The 23158-nt window shown below is 47.3% G+C and overlaps 10 protein-coding genes across 12 annotated transcripts in view; 2 read left to right on the top strand and 8 right to left on the bottom strand.

The window, feature by feature from the left end:
- The first annotated feature begins 1001 nt into the window (after positions 1-1001).
- On the top strand, positions 1002-2569 carry LOC9651230 (ribonuclease HII). Its single transcript, XM_002969056.2, has 9 exons — positions 1002-1082; positions 1144-1260; positions 1312-1514; positions 1564-1684; positions 1742-1827; positions 1896-1943; positions 2005-2139; positions 2200-2282; positions 2354-2569. The coding sequence occupies exons 1-9, from the start codon at positions 1007-1009 to the stop codon at positions 2490-2492; spliced, it is 1008 nt and encodes a 335-aa protein (XP_002969102.2). The 5' UTR covers positions 1002-1006; the 3' UTR covers positions 2493-2569.
- On the bottom strand, positions 2502-7717 carry LOC9651229 (cingulin). 3 transcript variants are annotated; one of them, XM_002968762.2, is made up of 21 exons: positions 7540-7717; positions 7376-7476; positions 7192-7329; positions 7030-7132; positions 6886-6975; positions 6682-6820; positions 6540-6625; positions 6385-6492; positions 6149-6328; positions 5913-6092; positions 4309-5863; positions 4198-4253; positions 4052-4150; positions 3851-4000; positions 3725-3796; positions 3606-3674; positions 3452-3546; positions 3186-3396; positions 3015-3123; positions 2927-2966; positions 2502-2862 (listed from the first exon to the last, which is right to left on the bottom strand). In XM_002968762.2, the coding sequence occupies exons 1-18, from the start codon at positions 7660-7662 to the stop codon at positions 3264-3266; spliced, it is 3477 nt and encodes a 1158-aa protein (XP_002968808.1). In that variant the 5' UTR covers positions 7663-7717; the 3' UTR covers positions 2502-2862; positions 2927-2966; positions 3015-3123; positions 3186-3263. The 3 variants fall into 3 exon arrangements, with proteins under 3 accessions (XP_002968808.1, XP_024529498.1, XP_024529499.1); XM_024673730.1 differs by having other exon boundaries at positions 7376-7440; positions 7506-7674; XM_024673731.1 differs by lacking the exons at positions 7376-7476; positions 7540-7717 and having other exon boundaries at positions 7030-7136; positions 7192-7255.
- A 39-nt stretch (positions 7718-7756) lies between these two features.
- LOC112345952 (cytochrome P450 71A1-like) lies at positions 7757-9376 on the bottom strand. Its single transcript, XM_024673740.1, has 2 exons — positions 8497-9376; positions 7757-8440 (listed from the first exon to the last, which is right to left on the bottom strand). Exons 1-2 carry the CDS (start codon positions 9358-9360, stop codon positions 7808-7810), a joined length of 1497 nt encoding a protein of 498 aa, XP_024529508.1. The 5' UTR covers positions 9361-9376; the 3' UTR covers positions 7757-7807.
- Positions 9377-9546: 170 nt separating this feature from the next.
- On the bottom strand, positions 9547-11082 carry LOC112345911 (pentatricopeptide repeat-containing protein At4g02750-like). Its single transcript, XM_024673620.1, has one exon. It carries the CDS (start codon positions 11080-11082, stop codon positions 9547-9549), a length of 1536 nt encoding a protein of 511 aa, XP_024529388.1.
- A 268-nt stretch (positions 11083-11350) lies between these two features.
- On the bottom strand, positions 11351-14002 carry LOC9651228 (kinesin-like protein KIN-10C). The gene is made up of 13 exons (XM_024673735.1): positions 13784-14002; positions 13564-13729; positions 13310-13513; positions 13056-13248; positions 12794-12999; positions 12487-12740; positions 12385-12436; positions 12200-12335; positions 11888-12153; positions 11759-11827; positions 11639-11710; positions 11546-11584; positions 11351-11480 (listed from the first exon to the last, which is right to left on the bottom strand). Exons 1-13 carry the CDS (start codon positions 13996-13998, stop codon positions 11424-11426), a joined length of 1929 nt encoding a protein of 642 aa, XP_024529503.1. The 5' UTR covers positions 13999-14002; the 3' UTR covers positions 11351-11423.
- A 381-nt stretch (positions 14003-14383) lies between these two features.
- On the bottom strand, positions 14384-16142 carry LOC9658868. The gene is made up of 4 exons (XM_002968760.2): positions 15752-16142; positions 15660-15690; positions 15441-15604; positions 14384-15376 (listed from the first exon to the last, which is right to left on the bottom strand). Exons 1-4 carry the CDS (start codon positions 15953-15955, stop codon positions 14597-14599), a joined length of 1179 nt encoding a protein of 392 aa, XP_002968806.1. The 5' UTR covers positions 15956-16142; the 3' UTR covers positions 14384-14596.
- A 1137-nt stretch (positions 16143-17279) lies between these two features.
- Positions 17280-18450, bottom strand: LOC9658867 (50S ribosomal protein L25). The gene is made up of 3 exons (XM_002968759.2): positions 17979-18450; positions 17764-17893; positions 17280-17681 (listed from the first exon to the last, which is right to left on the bottom strand). The coding sequence occupies exons 1-3, from the start codon at positions 18417-18419 to the stop codon at positions 17458-17460; spliced, it is 795 nt and encodes a 264-aa protein (XP_002968805.1). The 5' UTR covers positions 18420-18450; the 3' UTR covers positions 17280-17457.
- A 77-nt stretch (positions 18451-18527) lies between these two features.
- Positions 18528-20445, top strand: LOC9651226 (serine--tRNA ligase). Its single transcript, XM_002969054.2, has 9 exons — positions 18528-18648; positions 18701-18771; positions 18828-18989; positions 19054-19162; positions 19228-19421; positions 19480-19577; positions 19638-19815; positions 19881-20048; positions 20096-20445. The coding sequence occupies exons 1-9, from the start codon at positions 18528-18530 to the stop codon at positions 20252-20254; spliced, it is 1260 nt and encodes a 419-aa protein (XP_002969100.1). The 3' UTR covers positions 20255-20445.
- Positions 20446-22146: 1701 nt separating this feature from the next.
- Positions 22147-23046, bottom strand: LOC9658866 (vacuolar protein-sorting-associated protein 37 homolog 1). The gene is made up of 6 exons (XM_002968758.2): positions 23009-23046; positions 22866-22959; positions 22762-22801; positions 22657-22703; positions 22463-22583; positions 22147-22401 (listed from the first exon to the last, which is right to left on the bottom strand). The coding sequence occupies exons 1-6, from the start codon at positions 23041-23043 to the stop codon at positions 22247-22249; spliced, it is 492 nt and encodes a 163-aa protein (XP_002968804.2). The 5' UTR covers positions 23044-23046; the 3' UTR covers positions 22147-22246.
- Positions 23047-23064: 18 nt separating this feature from the next.
- The window catches only part of LOC112345910 (probable nucleoredoxin 1), a 1536-nt gene continuing 1442 nt past the window's right edge, over positions 23065-23158 (bottom strand). Inside the window, exon 4 of the mRNA XM_024673619.1 lies at positions 23065-23154. Within this exon, the coding sequence (XP_024529387.1) occupies positions 23065-23154 (90 nt within the window). The remainder of the gene's footprint in view (positions 23155-23158) is intronic.

The following is a 23158-nucleotide window of genomic DNA, read 5'->3' as shown; positions in this document are numbered from 1 at the left end:
GTTCCAATCTCACATATGAGCTTAAAGAATATGAGTAGTAGAATACAACGATATCATGCTCTTCTACTTTTTCTATTTGAATACCTGCATCAAGGACTGCTGCCACGATCTTATTCTTGTTGATTTGTAATTGTATGGATCCACCCTTGCGATCTTATTCAGTTCATCCCGGGTCTTACTCATTAGCACTACCTTAATCTTGTCATTATCTTATTCTTGTTGCCGTTCTGTGCAATCTCGTTCAGCTCATATCGGGTCTTACTAACTAGCTGTTTAGCTTTGCTTTCTGGTAGCCACCTTTCATTGTTGCTTGACTGCAGCAGCCTTTTTCCCCTTAATATACTCACCTCTCTTCAGCGAGACATCTTTTAGAAGCTTCAGCACCTCCTTGGATGGAACTCTGTTTGCAAATGCGTGATCCATGCTCACCATGCAGCTCCTGTGCTCTAGCTGATGTAGTTGCCCGTTTGCAAACTGCATTGCAGTTGCCTGCCCGAAATCCCCAGACCAGGACCACGAAAAGCAATACAAAATGCAATTGCCACTTCTCCAGTATCCAGCCCTGGATGTTGGACATGAACTGTTCTTCTGAAGATATAGCTCCCTTCTTCTGAAACTCCTCGGTGTAGAGCAGGCATGAACCGGCAACAGAAGACACCATCTTCGAGAACGAAACTTGCGTCTATGCGTGCTATATTCTGATTGCCTTTCTCGTTACTTGCGCCCAGTAAATTTAGCGCTCTTCGTTGTTGTAAAAGAGTTGCACAGTTCTTCCATATCAAGCTTTATATCCCCATCAAATGCGAGCCGCTAAGCATTCCTTTTTTATTCATATCAATGAATTACTTTATCTAAGATGGTGGTGGATTAATTCAAATTCCAAAAGCAATATAAATGAAAATAGCTTATAACAAGAGAAAAAACAGATTAGTCCGCAAGTTCGAATCCCACTCTCAACACTCGCTCATGTTTCTTTATTTGAATTATTGGAACGTTGAAGGAATGCATGCTAGGGTTTATCGGGGATTTTCCAGCAGCCATGGTGGCGCGGCGATCCAAGGCTCCGGTTCCGGCAGCGCCAAGTATGTTTCGCACTGCTATGGTAATCTTAGTTCTTCTGTCTTGTTTCGTTTGTGCAAAAAGGCAAACGCTTGTCCATCGCGAAAAAAAGTGGAAATGTGAAGAACAAAGCATCAGTGCCGACTAGTGCAACGCCTCCTCGAGTCAAGACACGGAGAAACAAGAATGCTGATCCACCTGGTTAGTGAAAAGAAAGAATTTTTTTTTTTTTTTCAAAAGCCCATTGCGTAGAACTGGAGCCGAGAAAACCATCATCCAGGGGCAAGAAAGCTGTGGAGAATCAAGCGGACAAGAGTGATCAAGGTCACACGAGCAAACGGGGATGCAAGAAAGCGAAAAAACACCCGGAAGGAAAATCATCTCATCCAGGAGAAAATCACAGAAAAAATGTGAAGTCTACAGCCTTGAAACGGGTCCCGAGCCGAGACTTGGAGGTATGCCAGGCTTTTCTTTTTAGTTTCTTTATGGTGTAGTTCTCTCCAGATCGAGCTTTGGAAAACGGGCTTCCATCGCGTTATAGGCGTGGATGAAGCAGGAAGAGGACCTCTCGCTGGTCCTGTCGTTGCTGCTGCTTGCATCATTCCGGAGGACGTCGATATCCAAGGTGCGTAGCTTTTTGTCTCTCAGGAATGATCATTTATCTCCCTCTTATTTTCCCCAGGCATCGATGATAGCAAGAAGCTCACAGCCGAGAAGCGAGAGCAGCTCTACTCGCAAATCACATCCACTCCGGGGGTCCGTTTCTCGGTGAGAGCCTGCCTCTTTATCATCCCAAAAACTTTGGACTGACCGGGAGGAGCTTGTCTATGTGTAAGATTTGCGTTGTGGATGCGCCGAGGATCGACGAGATCAACATCCTTCAGGTAAGTACAAACAGCGTTTCTTTTTTCTTTCTTTGCTAGTGCAATTGGAAGGCGTTTTCAGGCGACAATGGAAGCCATGGAAACTTGCGTGGAAGAACTTACAGGGAACGGACGTGATCATCCGCCATACATACTGATTGATGGAAACAGGATTCCAGGCGGTCTCTCTGGAAAACACGCGAGGAGTGTGGTCAAGGTAATCGTCGTTCTTCGTCAAATGCGAATGTCCTCTTTACACTGGTTGGTTTGTTCGCAGGGCGACGCCGAAAGCCATGTAATCGCCGCTGCGTCCATTTTGGCAAAGGTGACGAGGGACCGGCTAATGGAGGATTACGACAAGTATGGTGGTGCTTACTTACCTCTGACTCTCTTTTTATTTTTATTTTTTTTCTTTTTGTCTTTGGTCGTAGGAGATGGCCGCTTTACGGATTCAAAGACCATAAAGGCTATGGGACTGCGTCACACACGGCGGCATTGCTGAAACACGGCCCTTGTGACATCCATAGACGCTCTTTCGCACCCTTGAGAAATCTGATTCTCGATATGTAAATAGGCAGCTCAAAAAGCTCGGGCGTTTCGCCCGCATTTTTAAGTCAAGAGTATACAAATACAAATTTTCGCTGGCAGACTTCCACCAGTGTTCAGTCGAGTCAAGAAAGACAGTCATGGATGATCGAAGCCCGTGGAACAATAAAACTCGAGGAACAAAACTAGCGAGCAAATGGAGATGTAGGTAAGAGAGCTGGAAAAGTTCGCAGGAACAAACTGAAAAAGGACAGTGGAGAAAGCTTGCAATGTGAAGTCTAAAACCCCGAGTCTTGGATCGGCAGACCGGCTCATCAGCTGAACGCTGAGGAAACGCGAGCAGCTTTTCTCTCGAATCTCACTGTCCGGTTGCAAAGATCTCGGCTTTTAAAACCTGGAAGTAAAAGAGAGATCTTGAGTGATGATAAAACCAGTCCATGTGGGAAAAAATGGCCTACGTGAGACAGAGACATGCCGATAGGACTCCAGACGGTCTACCTGAAAAATCTGTGGTCAAGGTAACTGCAAATGTCAGCAATTGCTTACACGTCTCGGTGCAAGGTGGGATATGTAATAGCAAGGCCCGGTTGATGGCATATCTCGAGTGCTGACGTCTTCTTCTGCTGGCTATACTGTACCGCATCACACACGGCCCCTGAAAACTCAAATTGTCAGCAAGTATGTAAATGATGCTATGTGAGGAAAAGAAGTCGTCACCTTGGAAAAATCTATGGTCTTGCCCGTGGGTGAGTCATGCGCGAGCTAGTGGCAGAAAGGCTGCTCGAGCAGTAGAGCTTATAAGGTCTTTATTGTTTGGCTCCTGTCGTAAGTAGGCCTGTTTGCAATGGCGAGCGTCTGTAGAGGCTCGCTTAACTCGGGGAAAATGCTTTTCAAGAGAAAACGCCACTTGATAGTTATAAGCGTCCATCTGCACGCCCCGATCATATGATTCTCAATGTAAATGAAGAGCAATGCATACATACCCCTTGGTGGGAGTACGTTCCCATTTCCAGCTGCTCACGAGATCAGGCCAAAGCGAGAAATTATCTAGCGTTTGCCCTTTGATTGCATCCATAACCTGTGCAAAATAGACTAGGAGTAAGAACGATGTTTGCTTTGCGGAAACATATTGATCACCTCGTCAGTTTGAATGACATTGCTGTTGTATAGTATTTCTCTGAAATCTGCATCATCGATGGATTTGACCTGTAACAAAAAAAAATGAACATACGTGGACACGCATATGACCTGCTCACCTTGACAGACAAACCGAGGACATCACCAGCTTTAGATTCGTAGACGGCAGCATTGCCAGTGGAGTTTAGAACCTACAACCAAACAAACACAGTCAACGTATTATTAGAATGGTGTAAGCTCCTTACCAGTTCCACTAGCATGTTTGAAGATTGTGACCCGGGAATAGCTGCGTTCTCAAATGTTACTTCTCCTGACTGGCTCTCGATTTTAAAATAATGCACGGCCGCTTGAAACAATCCACCCATAGTTCCCCCAACTTGCAATTGGCCGTGCGCCTACAAGTTACAGTTAAGTTTGGATGATCGTATGCTCTAAGCATATCTTACCTTGTTGTTAACAAGTAGCTCCACTTGAAATGTCGCGAGCTTGCTAAGGGGGTTGATTGTTGCATCGTTCTGCTTAGCACGTAACACGAACTCTTTGATCTGCACAAAGAAGTGAGACAAAGAACAAAGAACGAAGGTCGGCTTACTTTAGCTTGCGCTTGTAATCGTTTCGACGCTTCCACCTTGTTGTCTAGATCACATCCTGCAAACCCAATGCCATTAGTTGACGTCAAAGCTCAACGCCATTGTATCCTCACCTCCAAGTCTTAATATTTCTTTCTTGGCAAGCTCGACCCTTTCGCTCCACTTTTTCTCCGAGTTCTTTAGAACGCTTTCCTGAAGCTTGAATCTTTCCCTGAGATCGCCGATTTCTCCTGACATCGCTTTAACTTTCTCCCCGACAGACGCCTTGAGTTCTATCGATCTGTCCTTGATAAAAATCAACCTCCCGCAAGTGTCGTGATTAGAACCAGCCTCTTTGAATGGTGTTCCTCCAAGGTCCTGTTCGATTGACTGGAGTGCTGCACATAACTCTGTTAAGAGAGGATCCAATTGTGATGCCTGGACTGATAGACTTTGTGCTCTAACGAGAGCCTTGTCCTTCGTGTCCTTTGACGAAAGAAGCTCCTGTTTTATCTTGTCGAGAAGAGCGATATCATCAGACAGCGATCCACCAAAACTTTTCCCGAGTTCCGCAGGAAATAGAGACTGAATCGCTTTCAGATTTTGTCTGATAGTATCCAAGTGCTTTCCAGTAGACTGAGATAACCCCTTGTCGTCGGATCCCCTCTTCTCGGCCTCCGCCAACTTGTTAGCTATCCCGTCCAACTTGGCAACCATTGAGTCCCGTTCCTTCGCCATTCCGTCGAGCTTAGCAACCACTGTGTCCCGTTCTTTCACCATTCCGTCCAGCTTGGTAAGTGTCGAGTCCCGTTCCTTCGACATTCCGTCGAGCTTGGCAGCCACTGTGTCCCGTTCCTTCGACATTCCGTCCAGCTTGGTAACCATTGAGTCCCGTTCCTTAGTCATTCCGTCCAGCTTGGTAGCCATGGAGTCTCGCTCCTTCTTCAAATCCAGGAATTTTGGAACTAAAGTCGATAGTGCAGCAGCCACCTGTCCCAGTTCAGCTACTCCTTTTGCTGCCTTGGCGCTGCCAACCTCTCCAAAGATCGGTTGTAGTTTCAGTATCGACGCCTGAAGAGCACCACATGCATCACTGACTTGTTTCAAGGTGGAATCTAGCTGACTGTCTTTCTTCTGACCCATGGCATTCAGCTCGCTTTCTGCAGCCTTTAATTTACTGCTGGCTGTCTCGCTATCCATCTTCAGTTGTACTACCTTCGCAATGATAATAGGAAGCTCGGCCACTGCATCTGTTCCTTTCTCTGTTTTCTGAAAGATGGCCAGTAACTCCAACAGGTGGCCATGTCCTTTCTTTAGCTTGGATTCCAGGCGAGTCTTCTCGGTGACAAGAGCCTCAAAACATCCCACGATACTTCCAACTTCCTTCTGCTCGTCGAAACCTGAGGTTTTAGTCACTGCAGCTCCAGCAGTTCGCAGAAGGGTGCCATAACTACCGTCTTGCAATGAAGAACTCAGCTTGACAAACAGATCTTGCAGTTGATGAAGCTGTTTGCCGACAGCAGCTTTTTCTTTCTCAACGTGTAAAAGCGCATCTCCAAGTTTATCCTTTTCGAGTTTCAACCTCCTCTGCTTGTTCGTAAGGTCGTCCAAAGATCTTTCCAGTTCTCGTGCCTTTGAAGCGTTCTTTGTTACGGCCACTTCGACGGAAGATTTTTCTTTTTGTAGCATCTAAACACAGCACAAGATTAAATGCTTTCATCGAGGTACAGACATTTACCTGCAGTGATTCCAGTCTCCTTCGAACTTGCTCCCTGATCACTACTAAGTTAGCTGAAAGAACGTCCACTTTCGGATCTGCCCTTTCAAGTCCAAGATCCTCCCTCAATTGCGCAGTCACAGAGCCGCATTTCTCGTGCTCGTACTGTAGAGAGCTTGAAAGTTTTCCCGCAGTATCGGCCTTCAAAAGTGAAAATAGAACGATCAGATTTTGGCCCTTCAAAACTTTCAACTCACCTTGGAAACGAGCAGCTGAATCATCTCTTGAACTTTGTTAAATCCAGCGGCAATTTCGTCCTGAGACTTCTCTCCGGACAGCGCACTGAGGTCAACACCTTTTAACAGTGTCGCGCTGGCTAATGTACGATCCAATCCATTCAACTTATGAGAGACTTCTTCGAGTGCTTTCAAAGCATTCTACAAAGTTTCACGGTTAGACATTATGGATACTGAGACGTGTAAGAAAATCTTACGAGAGCAGAGTCTCGAAATTTAAATGATTCTTCGGCTCCTTTGCGTAGAGACTTCGCCTCTTCTTGCAAAGAAGTGAATTCCTTTTCTCTTGATTTCGTATCTTTCAACTGGAAGGTAAACATTTTTAATGATTCTAGTACATTGGCATACGTACCAGGTCATCAAGATCTACTCGTATCCGCAGTATCTTCGCTGCTGTTTTAATCCCCTCTGTCTTTCTAACTGGACTTGACCGAGAATCTGGCAAGTACCATGCACTCTATGAGTTCCACTTCGTACTTGATACGGTAATCTACCTATCCTTTGTGTAAAATAGTCCGGAAGATAAAACGTATCTAGCGGTTCGTCAATGCTTTTCAAAATCTCAGTCATGTCATTCTGGAGCACGTCCAAAGCCGATTCTTTTCTGACATTATCATGTCGCAAATCCAAAATCTGAAAGCCACGAGGTAATGGTGTGAAACAAAAAGAAAAAGAAAAAGAAATAAAAATCTGCAGACCTTTCGTTTGCTTTCCTCCGTAAAAGCTGCAAGCCTTTTCTCCGAGATCTCGACCTGAGCTCTCATGTAGGCCATATCCTTCTCATAGGCCTGCAAAGACAACATTGTAAAACTCCAAAACAGTCGGGAACATTCAAAACAAACCTTACTGTTGTACTGCAGCTGATGCTTGTACTGCCTGACTTTTCTCTTTTGATTTTCCAGAAGTACTTCTCTCTCATCGGAAAGAACTTCGAGTGCTGATACCCTGACTACACGTGAAACAAACGCTAAGCGTGAGAAGACACACAGAGGAAAAAAACTTACCTTGCTCTCAAGCGACTGATCAGCTCGTTACTTCGTTCCAATTCCGAGTGATATTGCTTCTGCTCCAACTGCATCGCGGACTCGGCCTTTCTAGCCATCCTCCGGTAGAACTCCACACCACCATAATTCTCAGCATATCTAGAGGTCACAAATAAGTAGCTACCGACACGAAAATTTTACTTACATGTGATACTGCGTGGCGTCCAAAACACCTTGCTTGACCTTCTGCGACAGAGCTGATCGCTCGTTCTGCCTCGAGTAAGTCTTAATGTAAGGAAGCGACGACTGCGATCGAAAGCAAAACGATCAAGAACCTGGCCAGACAGCAGGGCGATCGATAGCACAGACCGTAGCCGGAGGCGCAAATATCGATTCCGCTGCCGGATCTTCGCCATCGGATCCAACTTCCGTGGCGAGGCCGAGTGATGTGTGCGCTCGCCGGCTCGGCACGCCGCGCCTCCGCATCGACATCTCCCAGCTCGAGAGGAAATATTTCCTCCGCAAGAACAAGAAGATGTGTGACCTAGAGTTTGCCCAGGCAGAGTAGAGAGATGAGAAGGGACAATGGCAACAAGCTCCACGGCCAATCCCAGCCGCACGATTGGATTCAGTAGCCCTAGCTTTTAAATTTTGGCGGGAATTCCAAGTTTAGAGAAGATGGGACGAGCTTGAGCGGAGAAGCTCTGGGAACCGTGACCCCGAACGCTTCGGTCATGTCCATCTCCTCCCCGCTCGCCAATTTCCAATCGAAAGCATGGATCAAGTTCGCCAGGATGAACATCACAGTGGTCATTCCCAAAGTCACGCCTGGGCAGCCCCTCCTTCCCGATCCGAAGGGCAAGTACTCGAAGCTCTGGCCTCTCACGTCCATTCCCTGGCACTTCTCGAGAAATCTCTCGGGATCAAACTTAAGAGGCTCGTCCCACCACCGCGAATCCCTCGCGATCGCATACGCATTGACGATCACTCGAGTTTTCGCGGGGATGGTGTAGTTCTCCAGCACGCAGGCCTCTGCGGATTCGTGTGGGAGGAGCAGTGGCCCGGCGGGATGGAGGCGGAGTGTCTCTTTGACGACTGCTTGGAGGTACCGGAGCTTTGGAAGATCGCTCTCGTCCACCATGGCTTTGTCCCCGACCATTTCCGTGAGTTCTTCTTGGGCACGGCGAAGCAACGCTGGATCTTTCACAAGCTCGGATAGAGCCCACTCCACTGTCACAGCGGTAGTATCAGTTCCTGCCCCGAGCATGTCCTGCGTGACGCTTGGATCATCGGCTAGAAACAAGAATAACGAAAACTTTAGCGTACCTGGCTGAGTGATTTGATGGAAGTGTCGCTCAGTTCCTCCATAGCCAGCATCACGTCGAGGAAATCTCCGTTGCTGCCTGGCTGCTGGCGGTGCTCGGCGATCTGCTTAGACAAGTACGCGTCCTGCTGCTGGTGGATCCTCTCCATCTTCCTCGCCTGCGGGTCGACCCACGCCAACCACGAGAAGGAATCGCTGAGACAACTCGTCCCGACCACAAACGCTTCCGTGATCAAGTCCTTGAATCTCACCGCCGCCTCCTTCTCGGCCGAGGTTCCCGTCAAGTAGCTCTTGTTCATCACCATCCTCGTCATGATGTTGAAGGTGAGATCCGAGAGCTTCGTCGTCAAATCCACCGGCTCGAGCTGCTTGTCCGACTGCTGGTGGCGAGAGAGCTCATCCAGCACGAACGCCATCTCGCGCTTCCGAACGGGATGGGACGTCTCCACGCGCTTGGCAGTGAGGAGCTCCAGCGTACACAGCTTCCTGACGGTCCTCCAGTGTTCTCCATAAGGTGCCCAAACCAGGCCAGCGCCTCCATAGCCGAAGATCTTGCCAGCGACAGTGGAAGGCCTGGACGAGAAGACGTGGTCGTGTGTCTTGAGCACCGCTCGAGCAGCCTCGGCGGAGGAGATGACAAGCGTCCTGTGGCTTCCGAGCTTGAGGAGCATCACGTCTCCATACCTCGAGGCGAGCTTTTGCAAGGACTGGTGGGGGAGCTTACCAAGAAGATGGAGATGGCCCAGGAGTGGAACTGCCCGTGGTGATGGCGGCAAGCTAAAACTTTTGCTGCTGCTCTTGCTCATACATCCGAGCTTGAAAACCAGTGCCTTGAGAAATGCCAGTGCCAACCGGAGAAACTCCATAGCTTTCCCAGATCCCCAGTGACTTAGAACTATAAGAAGATTCCAGAGTGTCCTCTTCGATAAGTCGGAACGAAAGCCTACGAACAAGAATGTGGTGGTCCAGCTGTCCAATAGTCACTCCGGCCACGCGAGCTGTCGATTCATCCAAGAAAAATCGCATTTTGGTCCGTCCCGAGAGGAAGCTTGTCACTGTTTGTAAGAGTGGAGGTCCGCCTTCTCGTAGATGTTTGAGAGAAGAACATAGGCGGCACCGTGCCGCGCGTCCAGCTTCACGGCATTGTCAGCGGCATTTCTTCCAAGCTCGACCATGCTCTTCTCGCAGCCATGGCTCGACGCCGAGCACGCCGCCGCGAGCAAGCGCCTCCACTCGACGAGCTCCGGGAGGAACGGCATGTTGGCGACGAGATCCCGCGCGTCACTCAGGTGTCCCGCGCGGCACAGCACGTCCGCTACGCACGAGTAGCTCTGCCTCGTCGGCGTCACGCCGTGATCCATCACCATGGACACAAAGCATCTCTTCCCGCGATCAAACACGCCGCCGTAGCTGCATCCCACCATGACGCACACGAAGGTGGCCTCGTCCGGCTGGAGCCCCTCGCGTTGCATCTCGTGGAACAGCTCCAGCGCATCGCGCGGCTCGCCCTTTTGCGAGCACGCCGCGATGATCGCGTTCCACGAGATGGAGTCGCGGGCTGGGATGCTGTGAAAGACTTCTTTCGCGTGCTTGAGGAGGCCCTTGTGAGCGTAGGCCGAGAGGAGAGTGTTCCACGCCGCGGTATCCCACTGTGGCATCGCGTAGAACAGGCTCAAGGCCTCGCCGAGCTCGCCGCTCCGGGCATACGCCGAGATCATGGCGGACACCGGGACGACGCTGAGCTCCGGCATTCTTGCAAGAAGATCCCGAGCTTCGTCCACAAGATCGTGCTGCGCGTATGCAGTGAGCATGGCTGACCACGAAACCAAGCTCCAGCACGGCATTGTGTCAAACAAGTGCTTACACTGCTCTATCATCCCCGCTCGGGCATACGCGGTGAGCATCGCGGTCCAAGAGATCACGTCTCGCTCCGGCATTCTCTCGTAGAGTTCTCTCGTCTCCTTTAGAGATCCATACTGCGCACACCCGGCTAGCATTGAGTTCCACGCAAAATGGTTTTTTTCCTTCATCTCGTGGAAGATCTTCCTGGCGTTGTCGAGCTCCCCGGCTTGAATGTACACGTCCAGCATCGCAGTCCACGAAACGGTGTCCCACTCGGGCATGGACGCGAAGACGAGCTCGGACTTGCGAGAGAGGCCGTTTTGCGAGAGCCCGGCAAGCAGCGCGGTCCATGAGATCACGTCTCGCTCGGCCATCCCGTGGAACAAGAGTTCAGCCTTTTCCAAATGCCCGTTCTGGGCATATGCAGTGATCATGGCATTTAAGCAAGCAACGTCGTGCTCAGGCATGCACTTAAACAACGCACTTACTTTCTCAAGACTACACTTGTGAGAAAATCCGACCACCACTACCGTCCAGGTGATCAGATTTTTCTCGGCCATGGCCATAAATAAAAGTTGAGCATCATACAAATGCCCGTTCTGGGCAAACGCTGCAAGCATAGTGTTTAGTGCCATAAGATCCCACCGCGGCATTCGGTCAAAGACATCCTTCGCGACCTGCCAGTTCCCAGCTTTGCAATACGCAGTGAGCATTGCGTTCCACGACTCGGGATTTCTCTCGGGCATTGTGTCGAAGAACTTCTTAGCGAGATCGAGATGCCCGTTTCTTGCGTAGGCCGATTGCATCAAGGCCCAGGAGAACGTGTTCTTGTGCGGAATGGAGTCGAATATGATGCGCGCTTGCTCGACACTGCCACATCGACCATACATTTGGATGAGGGTGTTGGAGAGAAAGAGGGAATTGTGAGACGAGGGCGAGAGAAGACGAGAGGGAATTCTCGAGTGGACGCTCTTGGCTTGAGGGAGACTCTTGCACGATTTGATGAGAGTGATATAGTCCTGGAAAGTGGCTTCCATGGAGCACCCATGTAGAACGCTTCACATAATAGTACATTACACTGATATTATCAGTGCTTCATGCTTAAAACTTGGCGAACAACGGTTCCTTGGAAAAGCTTCTCAGCCTGAAAGAAAATCCACAGCAAAAGCTTCAACGTAGAAAAAGAGAGGGAAAGATTTATTCACTTACTTGCTTTGCACTGAGTCCAATTTTTTGAAGATCTCTAAGCTGGAATACACAATGTTAATCGTTGAGCGATGAGAAAAAATGTTACACACTTACTTGGTTGAAAGGAGCTTCACAATTAGCTTCACGGAGCTTCAATATGGCATCTGCACGCTTCTTTCCAACACCCTGTACATTAATCAAATAATTTTCCTCGTCAAGAAATAAAGGATGTACCTTGAGTGAGAGCAAATCTTCTCTAGTTCCAGTGTTGAGAATATCAAGGTATTCTTTCAAAAGAGCTCCCTGCGAAAGCAAGCACCACCAAATCGATACCAAACTAATCAGAAGAACTCATATTCTCACCTGTAAATCGCGACTGTTGTTGGTAAATCGTTCAACAGCAGTCCAGCCACAATTTGAGATTTGTTGAACATCGTCATATCTCGGTGTACAAAGTTCCAAGCTTCTTTGAGGAGTGAAGTTGATTGGTAGAGGTGTCAGTGCTTCTCTCAGAGAGCTCCCGAGGTTCCGAAGCATTGAGCTCAAGGGCGGGGAATTGGAGGGAACAAAAGTTTTTTCTTGTGGTGTACATTGCATATCGTCCTCCTGACTTGTGATGCTCGTCAACTCTGTACACACTGTTGAGTAGATAAATAAATAGCCAGCAGCGAATACCTTGACGAACGTTTGCTTCTTTCGCAAAGGGAGAGCACGAATTTGTTTCTAATGACGAGCACACTTCCTCTGCCTCCTCTGGCTTTTCTTTAGGATCAGTGTTGGTTTCCTGCCCATTCTCTAGTGCCGGCACGTCCTGCAGAGAAACATGATTCGTTATGCGGGATATTACACATTAAACTTACTTCAACAATTGAGAAGATTGCTGACTCACGGTAGGATGTCTCGGTCCTGGAACTATTAAACTCGTCAGAAAGAAAAGAAAAATTAACCATATCACTCCGTACCTAGAACAAGAAGAAGACCCAGCTTGAACTCTTTTCAATGTGAGCCGCTGTCCAAACCGAGAAGGAGACTTGCTCGAAGGCTTATTCTGCACCGGGCTTGAAAGTTTCAAGGGAGAATTGACAAGAGATTTCCTTGCAGGTTTAAATTTTGAATCTGTGTCGACTGGCGATTCAATACTGTCAGGATTTGCAATCTGCCTTGATCTTACTGCCAGACGCAACGTCTGTGCCGCTTCCATGTAAGACCCAGGACTCTGTCGCAAGAAACACTCTTAGCATAAACTTGTGATACAATAGAATCACATACCAGGCAAGCAATCATTAGCGCGCAACTCGTTCCACCTAGGGAATCCTGTAAAATGCGAGTTAGCTTGCTGTCTCGATATGGCACCCTCTTTTCGTTCGCATTCAAAGCGTTGATCACGTTCGATAAAACGAAGAGCGATTGATTGATCCTGCCGCTTTCAACAAGGCGAATGCCATCAGTACCTGACCGTCGGGTGTCCTCGTTTCCTACAAACAAAATAAGTATTCAAGAAAGAACCTTGAAGAAAATAGCATCAAGGAACCTGCAAGATCTATGAGGCTCAGCTTTCCAACCAACGGCAAAGTCGTGTTTTCTTCGTCAGTGTTTGTCACAGTCACCACCAACACACTGTGACTGCGGCTGGAAGCGGCGTTTAGTCCGGTGACACCAATCTTTCGGTTCGAGCAACCTTTTGCAAACAGATCTTGAAATTCTTTCAACGATTTGACTTGAACCTGCAAATGTAGAAAAGGCGAATATTGTCACAAAAACGAAATTTGTAGAAAACTTCTGCACCTGAGCAAGTCCCCGAAGCTGGATATTACCATCACTGTCTTCTAGAATAGGTAGTTCACCCGACTTTGGCTCCAGGAGATCGTAACAACGCTCCATGTAAAGCTCGTAGTAGGAAAGCTCGATTTTGCATTTAGCATCACGCTCGGCCAAGGACAGGATATGCATCAGTCCCAGAACCATGAGACCGGGATTTTGTTCTTCTCCCTGAAAAGCATCCAGTTAGCGCAAAGAAAAGATTTACAAGCATGATCCACCTGCATCGTGTAGGTTTTCCCGCTTCCAGTAGCTCCATAGGCAAAGACTGTGGCATTGCAACCACAAAAGAGCAGCGGTATCACTGGTTCCACCTCGGCTTTGAAAATTTGGGCGAGATCATCCGACTCTCCATAGCAGCAATCCAGCTTGAAAGATTCAATTTGACTGCTAGTAGAATGAATTCAGTCAGTCGGGAAGGAAATGGAGAGAATCACTTACGTGGTTTTCTCGTCACAGATCTCGATGGTGTCCTCGCTCTTGCGGACGCATTGATTCCTCTCGGCCTCGTCCAAACAGAAAGGGCGTAGTCTAGACACAACACGAACCTTGGAGCGCCGGGGCTTCATTGGCGATGCCGTGACGGGCGTCTTCCTCATGGGAGAGATCACTCCAAGGCGCGATCGCCGCGGCGTAGAGACTCGAGGGCTCAGCATTGCTGCTAGGTAGCTTCAACCTAAAGCCCAAATCTCTCAGAGACGTTGGAAGAAATGGCCACGTCAGGCACTTGCGTGGCATTATTTTGAAAATCCCGCCATGCTAATGTTGTAAGCCCTAGCGACGAGGCCCTAGCGGTAAGGAGCGCCTGCGAATGTATGGAAGGATTTTACGCGGCAGTGCAGGATTCCCGAGATTTTGAGCAGCGATCACTCAGAGTGATTTGATTCGACTCAATCGCACAGCCTTGGTACTTGCCGATGCGGTCTACTTGAAGGTCCAAACTCTCAAGGTATGTTCCTGGATCCTGGAACTCGTAGTTTTTTTCACTAGATTCTTAGTCGCGAAGCAGCTTAAGAAAAATGCGAGAAGCTTGGAAGAATAGAGAGAGAACGTTGATAGCACACAATCTTATTGATCCAAGGTTGCCTTTTGCTTCTTGTCTAACGCGTGATACTTGTGAATGCAGACTCGATGTCGAGATCCGTGAGCTTCGAGCCAAGGCTGCTACTAAGTCCCCAAGCTACAAGTCTACTCGGGTTTCTCGCTGGAAACACTTACTAGTGATTCAAGGTATGAGTCTCGACTACGCAACCATCATTTAATCTCCTGCTCTTTGTTGGCCGGAACAGAAACTGAACCATCATCTTCGATTCCGTCAGGCTGACCATTTTCAGCTTGGTGGTCTGTTTTCGTTCCTGTAGCTGGCTGAGCCTCGAACTTGAAGCTTTTGAATCCCTTTGAGTCTTCTGGTACGTCGCTCGTACACTCTGGCTGGGGAGTAACCACAGCTAGAGAAGCTGAGTGTCCCTCCTCTTCCTCAGAACTTTCTGATGAGGTGTCCTTTGAACTTTCAGAATCTGGAGATTCATCTTCTTCCATATTGTCAAAAGTAACCACCGATTTCGTTTTTCCTTGATTCGTCGACTGTTCATCTTTGCTTCCTTTTTCCGGCTCGGATTCTTCTGCTACTTTAGCCGCAGCACCTGCCTCCTCTTTCTCGACAATACCTGTTCCGTCAACTCCTTTACCTCCTGCTGTTTTGCCCAGCTCTGGAACATTTTCCCCTGCTTTGTCAAGAGCTTCGTTTACCAGTTTTGAGACTGTGTCAGCTGCTGCGTCTAGAACGTCCTCGACAACTGCAGAAGCAGTTGATTCCTCTAGAATGTCCTCCACCAGCTTTGAAAGAGTTTCGGGTGCGTCACCTGTTTCTAACGAGGGGCCCATTTCCGTGCTTTCCCAGCTTTCAGAGACTATCAAAGGCGACTCGGCGTCGTCTGTCTTGAAAATTCGATTTGGACCAGGTTGCCATTCAGGTACTGCTTTCTTGCTTGTAAGGACGAACTTGTACTCGTATTGTTCTCCGACAGGCAGGTCCTAGATCATAGCATCAGGCTGTCAGCTGCTCCGCAATTCACCCCACGAACTCAATACGACTTACTATTTGGCACTTCCAGACGTGATCTTCGGACCAGTCCATAGAAACGCCCGCTGCTGGATCCCATGCTCCCAGTAAAGGGCTCGCACCAACGACAGCAAACCGCTCGCCATAGTCGCATTTTTTTTGCAACATAAAGGTCGTGGTAACCATCGGCATCACTTCTTCTACAAGGACAGGTCAGGACGTCATTAAACAGTTTCTAGCTCTCCGATAACTCACCCGACTCTTCGACAGCGGCGTCATCCGATTCCTACAGTGATTGACGACAGCAGCACTATCAGAACGGAGATTTCGCAAAGGCTGAAACTTACGGAAGCAGTAGTGAGGACGAGGCGAGCAGCCCGTGGGGCTAGCACTCTAGCAGCTTTCCGGTGCCGTAAGATTCTTCGCTCGAAGCATGAGCATTGCAAAAACCCCTGGCGAGAGTCCCTCGAGCCAGAGACGGCACCTCCGACTAACTGCTGCCACACTAGAGGGCGGTGGCAGACACCCAATGCTGCTGCGAATTTCTCCATTCCCGATCCAGGTACTTGGCCGCTCTCCTGTTTCTTACCTGGGATTCCCGACTTTGTGATAGAACGCAATCTGATGGTCACTGTTCTTCTGGCTTAACGCTGGAGTTACATTACTACGACAAGTGTCCCGGCAATGAATTCACACCGTAGACGGAAGTGGGGGACAGCGCCACCCGTGAAAGTTTCGCCTGTAACACACATGAATGAAATGCATCTTCAAAGGTGGGTGAGAAAAGATTCACTCTTTCTTGGTTAGTGGAAGGGCTGCTAGGACATTTGCTACAAACACTAGAGAATCTATTGATACTCATCCACTAACGCGGTTGATTTGATTGGCAGCACTCCACTGTCAAGTATGAACCGTATAAAATCGTACCCTCCACTATCTTAGCCGAAATCCATGAAAGAAATATTTTAGTCAAGCTTTCGAAAAGAGCAAACAGTTCATTCGCCAGCAATTTAAAGGTATGATGATTACATTTCATTTTTGTACTCAGAAGGGAAGAAAAATGTCTCACAGATCGAATTGCTCCGGCATGGCTGCCTCGTCCGACGATGTAGTAAACGATCCGTGCCCGGTGCTGCAGTCTCCACTTCCATACTTGCTGGCCGGTCTCGTCGCGATGGTCGTTCTCGTCACGATCGCCTTGACGATACTCGCGTGGCCTCATCTCAGGCGCTACTACAGCTCCTCTCCCGCTGCTGCTACTGCTGCTGCTATGGAAGATCATTACGACTGTGCAAAGCCACCGCCGACGATGAAGTATGATGAAAGTACCACAAGCTGCGAGAGGATCGTGGTGATAATGGCGGGCCAAAGCAAGCCAACACATATGGCTACTATTACCAGTTAAGTGCTTTCATCTTTCGTTTCGCCCGTCCCGCGAAGCTAGAGCTTTGCAAACACAGCGGGCTTGGCATTTACTACGAGCAAGACTAGAAAGCGGCTTCTTTAAGTTTTCAGCAGCTCTTAGCACTCTGAGATTCATCACCACGACAACTTGCAGAGAAAGAAAACGTGGAAAGGATCAAGAGGCAGTGGTGACACCAGGAAATCCATGGCATACAGGGAAACGTTGAGATATTTTATGCGAACTGGCTTCCAGGTTCTTACAGTTCACTTACCGTAGTACTGGATCGTGTCGTGAAGAAACTGACGGAAAATTAATCAAAAACAAGGCGCGGAACTTGCTCGACGTCTAGAGTCCGCTCAAACAGAGCAGTATGAGCCATCGAATCCTTTCCTGGTTAGCTCTAGAGCGAGGCTGGTAGTGGCGGCTGATGTCCGATTGGCAAAGGAGGAACTGACGTAAAGAGGATAGAATACACATAAACGCTTGTTTGATTATATCATGTGAGATCCATCCCATCTTTTGATTGCGAAAGAAGTTTGATAGATCGAACTAAAGCAGTCTTTTACCGGTAGATCTTTTACCGCTGATAGCTTGCAAGGATCTCAGAAGATTAAGACAGGAAAGAAAGAAAAAAAAAAAACAGAAGTTTCACGAGGCTGTGGCCACTCTGGTGGCCCTGGTTCCCACAATCTTGCAAACCGGCCACCGGGGATCCATGGCATACACCACGAGTCCGGGGGTGACGTTGAGATCCTTGATGCGAACCGACTGCCCGGCCTCCAGATTGCTCAAGTCCACCTCGATATACTTTGGGATCAAGTCGGGAGCACCGTAGTACTGGACCGTTCTCCTGATCGTGTTGAGATATCCACCTGGGAAGAGAGAGGAGGAAGAAGATCAGAATCGCCCAAGAGAAAAAAAAAAATGGAAGAAGAAGCGAAGAGGATCCATCACCTTTGCGAATTCCCGGGCAGACATCGGCTCCGATGAACACCAGCGGTATGTCCACTCGCAGCCTCGCGTGAGGAGGAGCTCTAATGAAAGTCGCGTTGAGGACCTTGTCCGACACAGCGTGTACGTGGATCTGGAAAGAACAAACCAAAACAATCGAGTGAGACAGCAACCAAGAGCAAAGCACACGCAAAGACGATGAAGGAATGAATACCTACAAGACGAGGAAGAACTCTCTCCCGAGAGATGAGCTCTCCTTCCTTGGGATCCGGCTCGGTGCGCAGCTCCAGCGTGTAGAGCCGGCTCATGAAGAAGCTCTGGCCGAATTTCTTGAGCAGCAGGTTGAGCTTGTTGGAGTTGAGGACGAGGAGCTGCTTGTGGCCGCCCTGGTGCCCGTCCTCCTGGCTACACACAATGCCGGGGATGATGCCCTTGTTCCTCATTTTCATACACGCCCGCGTCCCGGATTCCACCCGCGGCGCCGCGTAGAGCACATCCAGCACAGCCTCCTGGGGGACGGGTACCTTTGCCAGCGGCGGAGCTGCGGACTCCTCCTCCGCCGCCACCGCCGCTGTGGATTCGGAGTACCACCGGGTGATCGCCGCCCATCTTCGCGCAATGCACTCGCGCCTCCCCTGCGATCGCCATAGCGCTCGCATTTCCTCACCTCATCAACCCTAAAACCCAACGGTGAAGATGGACGGCTGAGATTAACTCATAAAACAAAGCATATGCTTATAACGTCTCGGGTTTTAGGGCTCTAGAGGATGTTGGACATTAAGTTGCTGCGGGACGATCCGGCGCTTGTCAAGGAATCGCAGCGGCGCCGTTTCCAACCTGAATCGGATGTAGATGATGTAATCGACCTGGATCGTCAATGGCGAGCTGGTAAGCTGTTCCTTTCAAAACTTTCAGAGGTTTTACACTCTTTTTCCTAAAGCCCAATTCAACCTCGAGAAAAAGTCCGCCGAAATCAACAAGATTGAAAAGGAGATCGCGAAACTTCTCCGGGTGAGTATCTTATCCTTGATCGAGTTGCCGAACGACACTGACTTTGGCTAGATCAGACAAATGGGGACTCCGCAAATCTGCTGGCGGAGAAGGGCGCCCTGGAGAATGAACATACTGAGCTAAAGCTGCGAGCTTCAAAGTTAAAGTTGGAGCTGGATTCCAAGTTGAAGTCTTTGGGCAACCTCGTGCACGATTCTGTGCCTGTCAGCTCAAACGAGGTAAGATCCATTGTGTTATACTTGTAGAACAATAGATCTCTCGACTGTCTTGTGATATTTGCAGAAAGACAAGGTGGTTGTCACGAAATGGGGTGTACCTCGACAAGATCAAGAGGCTCTAGAAAATCATGTCAGTCTGTGTAAAAAGCTCGATGCGGTTGATGTTGAGCGGGGTAAGTTCGTGGAATTTATTTTGTCAAGTGGCGATCTCGAGCTGATGTTTAAGCTCTGTTTCTAGGTGCTGCGGTGGCAGGCCATCGAGGCTACTATCTGTTGGACCCGGGGTTTGAGCTGAACATGGCGCTCGTTAACTTTGGGTTGAAGTTTCTGAAAGATCGTGGCTACAGAAAGATTCAGACGCCTACTTTAATGGACAAGGCTGTGATGAAATGCTGCGCACAGCTCTCTCAGTTCGACGAGGAGCTCTATGAAGTATGTTTGTTTCGAAACTTGCATAGCTGGTTGTTAAAACGTTTGTGCGTTTGTGCAGCTCGCAGGGGAGGGGAAATATCTCATAGCCACTTCGGAACAGGCTCTCTGCGGCTATTTGAAGGATAATAACGTGGCTCCAGAAAGTCTCCCCCTCCGGTATGTGGATATGTACTGTCTTTGGACTTGGACCGCTTCTTGAACGGTTTTGCAATGCAGATATGCTGGTTATTCTTCCTGCTTCCGTAAAGAAGCCGGAAGCCATGGCAAGGATACGCTGGGCATTTTCCGGGTTCACGAGTTTCAAAAGGTCGAGCAATTCTGTGTAACTTCTCCAGAGACATCCTGGGACATGCTAGAGGAGATGATAAAAACTTCTGAAGATTTCTACCAACAGGTACCAGAATATAGAAGCTTCACGCGTTGGGACTTTGTGTATAAGCATCCTTTGCTGTTTTGCAGCTGGGCTTACCTTACCAGGTTGTCAACGTTGTGTCTGGGGAGCTGAATGATGCTGCAGCGAAGAAGTATGATTTGGAGGCGTGGTTTCCTGCCGCGGGGAAATATGAGGAGCTGGTGTCCTGTTCCAACTGCACAGATTATCAAGCGAGGAGCCTGAATATCAAATCGGTACGCATGGTTTTTGCTTGCCTATAACTCTTGTTGATTCTTTGCAGGGGAAGAAGCTTGTGCACCTCTTAAACTGCACATTGGTAGCCACTCAACGAACCATGTGCTGTATCGTCGAAAATTATCAGACTCGAAATGGGGTACGTGTGCCTGAAGTTTTGCAGCCTTTCATGGATGGGACGACATTCCTTCCATTCCCCAAGTGAAAGAACTTAATGTTCACGCGTGCAAGTTCTACGTTTGAGGCCCGCGCATTAGGTTCAAGTACAATGTTTTACATCGGCGATAGAGACTGTAACTTGCAATGTTGGAAGAGGTAAAGTTCTCTCGATATAATTACAAACGTTTTTATAGGAAAATATTAAAATGAAAAATAAAGTTGATTCAAAATTCTTCTCGTGGAACTTTAACTAACTGAGCGGATGTGTTGGGATATTTTTATAACACACATTATACATACATACATATGTATGTATGTATATATCTGTATATATATATATATATATATATATATATATATATATATATATATATATATATATATATATATATAAAACACTTTTGCTTTTAAGAGCAGATTGCCTGTTCAAGTGGAGTAGGATGTGGTTATCTATTGTATATGCTCTTGGATCAACCCTTGCTTTGAATTTATTATAAAAGCATGATAAGAATATGAAATTTTAAGAAATTAATTACAATCAGTTATCATTTCTCATAGTCCATCAAAACACAAATGTGTCTAACTTTTGGATACTATGTCTCATTATAAGCACAGAGAGTTAAAAGGTTTGAAACATAGGATCAATGTGTATAAGATTCTTGACAGCCACTCTTTCTCTAACCAGATCTTGATATAGCTTTTAAGCAGTGAGCATATCTAAATCATTATGTCCAAACAGAATGGCATATTTTATATTAGTTTCTTTGCTTTAAAGGCTATTAATGATGTTCTCTCAACCACAAACTTTTCCCAGGCTTGATGAAGTCTGATGTTGCTACATGCAATAGAAAAACCAGAAACAAAATATTGTTTAGGATCAAGCTAGAGTGAGTTGAAATAATCCATGGCTTGTCATCTAAAACCAATTTCTGAGTTGCTATCCAGCATTGCATTCCAACTTACCAATCCATTTCAGGCATTGCATCAAAGCAGATTTGCCAAGCTTCCATCCATAAATGCCATCAAATAGATCCATGACACCATCAATATTTGTTTAATTAAGATAGCCATTTTATATACACTAAAGTGGCATTTGATTTTGTTTAACTGTTTAGTATCCTTTTTTATTAGACCTTCCCATTCTAGAATTAGAATGAGAACTAAACCCCAAAATGAGAGTTTAACTTTATCTTTAAATATAAGTTTAAGGTTAAAAAAGAATTTTTATTTAAAAATGAAAGTTTAAATATCTCTTGAAAGGTTATTAAATTTGAGGCATGCTTTGAGGTTGGCTGGTCTAATTTTTACATGCAAACTCCATTCTTGTTGTAATGGGATTGGGCTGAGGGCAGATGGATCTAGTTAGTGCCATGGCAACAAGGATGCTAGTGATACAAGGCATGGGCACTAGTGAGTGAGTGGTCTTATGTTCTCTAGAATAAAAACAAGCAGTAAACTTATACTTCCTGCCACTAACATGGCTCCACTTCTTGCAGGAATCTAGTGGGGGAATACTGGACCATAGCAACCAAGGGCTAATAGAGATTGCTATGATCACTGCTACCTCGGCCATGTAAAAAGTTCTTCTTTTACTTCATTTGATAGTTATATTGATTTTTGCAGTTTACCAGAGATCTTCCTTGATTTCCTGTAGTTTGTTCTTTCAGGAAAGAAATACCAATGTTTTTTTGAGGTGGTAAGTTTGGCTTGAATCTAGGCTTTAGAATTAAGATGAGGATATTTTCACTAGGACACCCTAGATGGTAGGCTGAACAACTTAGCAACGCTAGAAAAAGTTTTAACAAACTCCCTGCACTTCTGGGAAATTTCTATAACTATTTTATTTAATCTACTAGTTTTACAACTTTGAATTGGTGTTATTATAGAAAGTTAATCAGCTGAATTAATGTATTTTTTGCTAGAAGCTGTTCTATGGTCTCTTTTTAGCGTTCTATGTGAAAGGAGCATTGGAAATCATACAGACATATATCTTCGACACATTCTATGCTTTGGTTCACGTATAATGTTTTCGATCTGATTAACAAGCCAGAGCGGCCAAGCGAAGCAATGTTCTTCTGTGATAGAGAACCCTTTGCTGCCTATACTTTTGGAGAAACCCCGGGACCTCAAGCTCGCCACTCAGTAAATTGCGATGCAAACTCTCAGATTCGTCGTCTGCCGCATTGGCCGCCTCTGGAATGAACGAATACCCCAGGTGAGCTAAGAAGTAAAACTAAATAAGTTCTCTCTCTACCTTGAAGCTTGTTTAGAATTGATGCTGGCGAGCTCCTTGCCAATATCTCTTTCTCTCGCCTTTGAGCGTCTAAAAACTTCTCCTGTGCCGTGGCCAACTCGGTCGTTCTGATGATCATACACTGCACACTGACAAAGTTATAAAAAAGTTTTTTAAAAAAAAAACAGATCTTTCCACGAAAGAAAGAAGCATACCTGATTTCTAAGCTCAGCCATCTCGGATTCCTTCCCCAAATTGTGTCCTGTGAAGCAAAGAAAAGAATTTTTTGTCCAACGGAGAAGAACAAAACAATCACTCACTTGCAAGGGTCACATTGCTCTTCTTCAAATCGTTCCGGAGCTGCCAAAATTCCCAGATAAGAATCCAGACAAGAAGAAAGGATAGATCGCAAACCATGCTATACCGTGTCACTGTCCAATTGCTTCACCTCCTCGATCGAATGGAGGTAATTCTCGTAGGCATCTTTATCCGACAAGAGCTTCCGGAGCTCCTCGACGCTGCAAAAGAGACGGATGTAAGGCTGGGCAGCGATCGGTCAATCCCCACCTCTTGTCGTGGAGCATGGATTCATTCATCGACATAGAAACCCTAAAATAAGAACCCTAACCCTTGCCCAGCTTGCTATACAAGAAGGAACACACGCCCACCGCCACGGTGATCAGCCCGGCCATGGCGCTCGTGATCACGGTCCGCTTC

This window comes from Selaginella moellendorffii, unplaced genomic scaffold, assembly GCF_000143415.4.
Source record: "Selaginella moellendorffii unplaced genomic scaffold, v1.0 SELMOscaffold_11, whole genome shotgun sequence".
NCBI lineage: Eukaryota > Viridiplantae > Streptophyta > Lycopodiopsida > Selaginellales > Selaginellaceae > Selaginella > Selaginella moellendorffii.
This window is presented reverse-complemented; position numbering and strand designations above follow the sequence as displayed.

Bases quoted from the DNA above. Each gene is read 5' to 3' on its own strand.
- LOC9658868 (XM_002968760.2), bottom strand. From the start codon at position 15,955: ATGGAGAAATTCGCAGCAGCATTGGGTGTCTGCCACCGCCCTCTAGTG. The intron at 15,691-15,751 runs GTAAGTTTCAGC...CAATCACTGTAG, and splicing joins TCGTCCTCACTACTGCTTCC to GAATCGGATGACGCCGCTGT. The intron at 15,605-15,659 runs GTGAGTTATCGG...CTGTCCTTGTAG, and splicing joins CGCCGCTGTCGAAGAGTCGG to AAGAAGTGATGCCGATGGTT.
- LOC9658867 (XM_002968759.2), bottom strand. From the start codon at position 18,419: ATGCGAGCGCTATGGCGATCGCAGGGGAGGCGCGAGTGCATTGCGCGA. The intron at 17,894-17,978 runs GTAGGTATTCAT...TGTTCTTTCCAG, and splicing joins AGAGAGTTCTTCCTCGTCTT to ATCCACGTACACGCTGTGTC. The intron at 17,682-17,763 runs GTGATGGATCCT...CTCTCTTCCCAG, and splicing joins CTGCCCGGGAATTCGCAAAG to GTGGATATCTCAACACGATC.
- LOC9651229 (XM_002968762.2), bottom strand. From the start codon at position 7,662: ATGTCGATGCGGAGGCGCGGCGTGCCGAGCCGGCGAGCGCACACATCA. The intron at 3,797-3,850 runs GTAAGGAGCTTA...GTTTGGTTGTAG, and splicing joins CAAACATGCTAGTGGAACTG to GTTCTAAACTCCACTGGCAA. The intron at 3,397-3,451 runs GTATGTATGCAT...CGGGGCGTGCAG, and splicing joins GAACGTACTCCCACCAAGGG to ATGGACGCTTATAACTATCA.
- LOC9651230 (XM_002969056.2), top strand. From the start codon at position 1,007: ATGCTAGGGTTTATCGGGGATTTTCCAGCAGCCATGGTGGCGCGGCGA. The intron at 1,944-2,004 runs GTAAGTACAAAC...AGGCGTTTTCAG, and splicing joins ACGAGATCAACATCCTTCAG to GCGACAATGGAAGCCATGGA. The intron at 2,283-2,353 runs GTATGGTGGTGC...CTTTGGTCGTAG, and splicing joins CTAATGGAGGATTACGACAA to GAGATGGCCGCTTTACGGAT.
- LOC112345952 (XM_024673740.1), bottom strand. From the start codon at position 9,360: ATGGAGTTTCTCCGGTTGGCACTGGCATTTCTCAAGGCACTGGTTTTC. The intron at 8,441-8,496 runs GTACGCTAAAGT...AGCGTCACGCAG, and splicing joins CCATCAAATCACTCAGCCAG to GACATGCTCGGGGCAGGAAC.
- LOC9658866 (XM_002968758.2), bottom strand. From the start codon at position 23,043: ATGTCGATGAATGAATCCATGCTCCACGACAAGAG. The intron at 22,704-22,761 runs GTGAGTGATTGT...TTTGCTTCACAG, and splicing joins GAGCAATGTGACCCTTGCAA to GACACAATTTGGGGAAGGAA. The intron at 22,584-22,656 runs GTATGCTTCTTT...GTCAGTGTGCAG, and splicing joins TGGCTGAGCTTAGAAATCAG to TGTATGATCATCAGAACGAC.
- LOC9651226 (XM_002969054.2), top strand. From the start codon at position 18,528: ATGTTGGACATTAAGTTGCTGCGGGACGATCCGGCGCTTGTCAAGGAA. The intron at 18,772-18,827 runs GTGAGTATCTTA...TGGCTAGATCAG, and splicing joins AGATCGCGAAACTTCTCCGG to ACAAATGGGGACTCCGCAAA. The intron at 19,163-19,227 runs GTAAGTTCGTGG...CTCTGTTTCTAG, and splicing joins TGCGGTTGATGTTGAGCGGG to GTGCTGCGGTGGCAGGCCAT.
- LOC112345911 (XM_024673620.1), bottom strand. From the start codon at position 11,082: ATGCCCGAGAGAAATCCCGAGTCGTGGAACGCAATGCTCACTGCGTAT.
- LOC9651228 (XM_024673735.1), bottom strand. From the start codon at position 13,998: ATGCTGAGCCCTCGAGTCTCTACGCCGCGGCGATCGCGCCTTGGAGTG. The intron at 12,437-12,486 runs GTACGGAGTGAT...CGAGTTTAATAG, and splicing joins GGGTCTTCTTCTTGTTCTAG to TTCCAGGACCGAGACATCCT. The intron at 11,585-11,638 runs GTAAGTGTGTAA...TGTGTATTCCAG, and splicing joins GTGAAGCTCCTTTCAACCAA to CTTAGAGATCTTCAAAAAAT.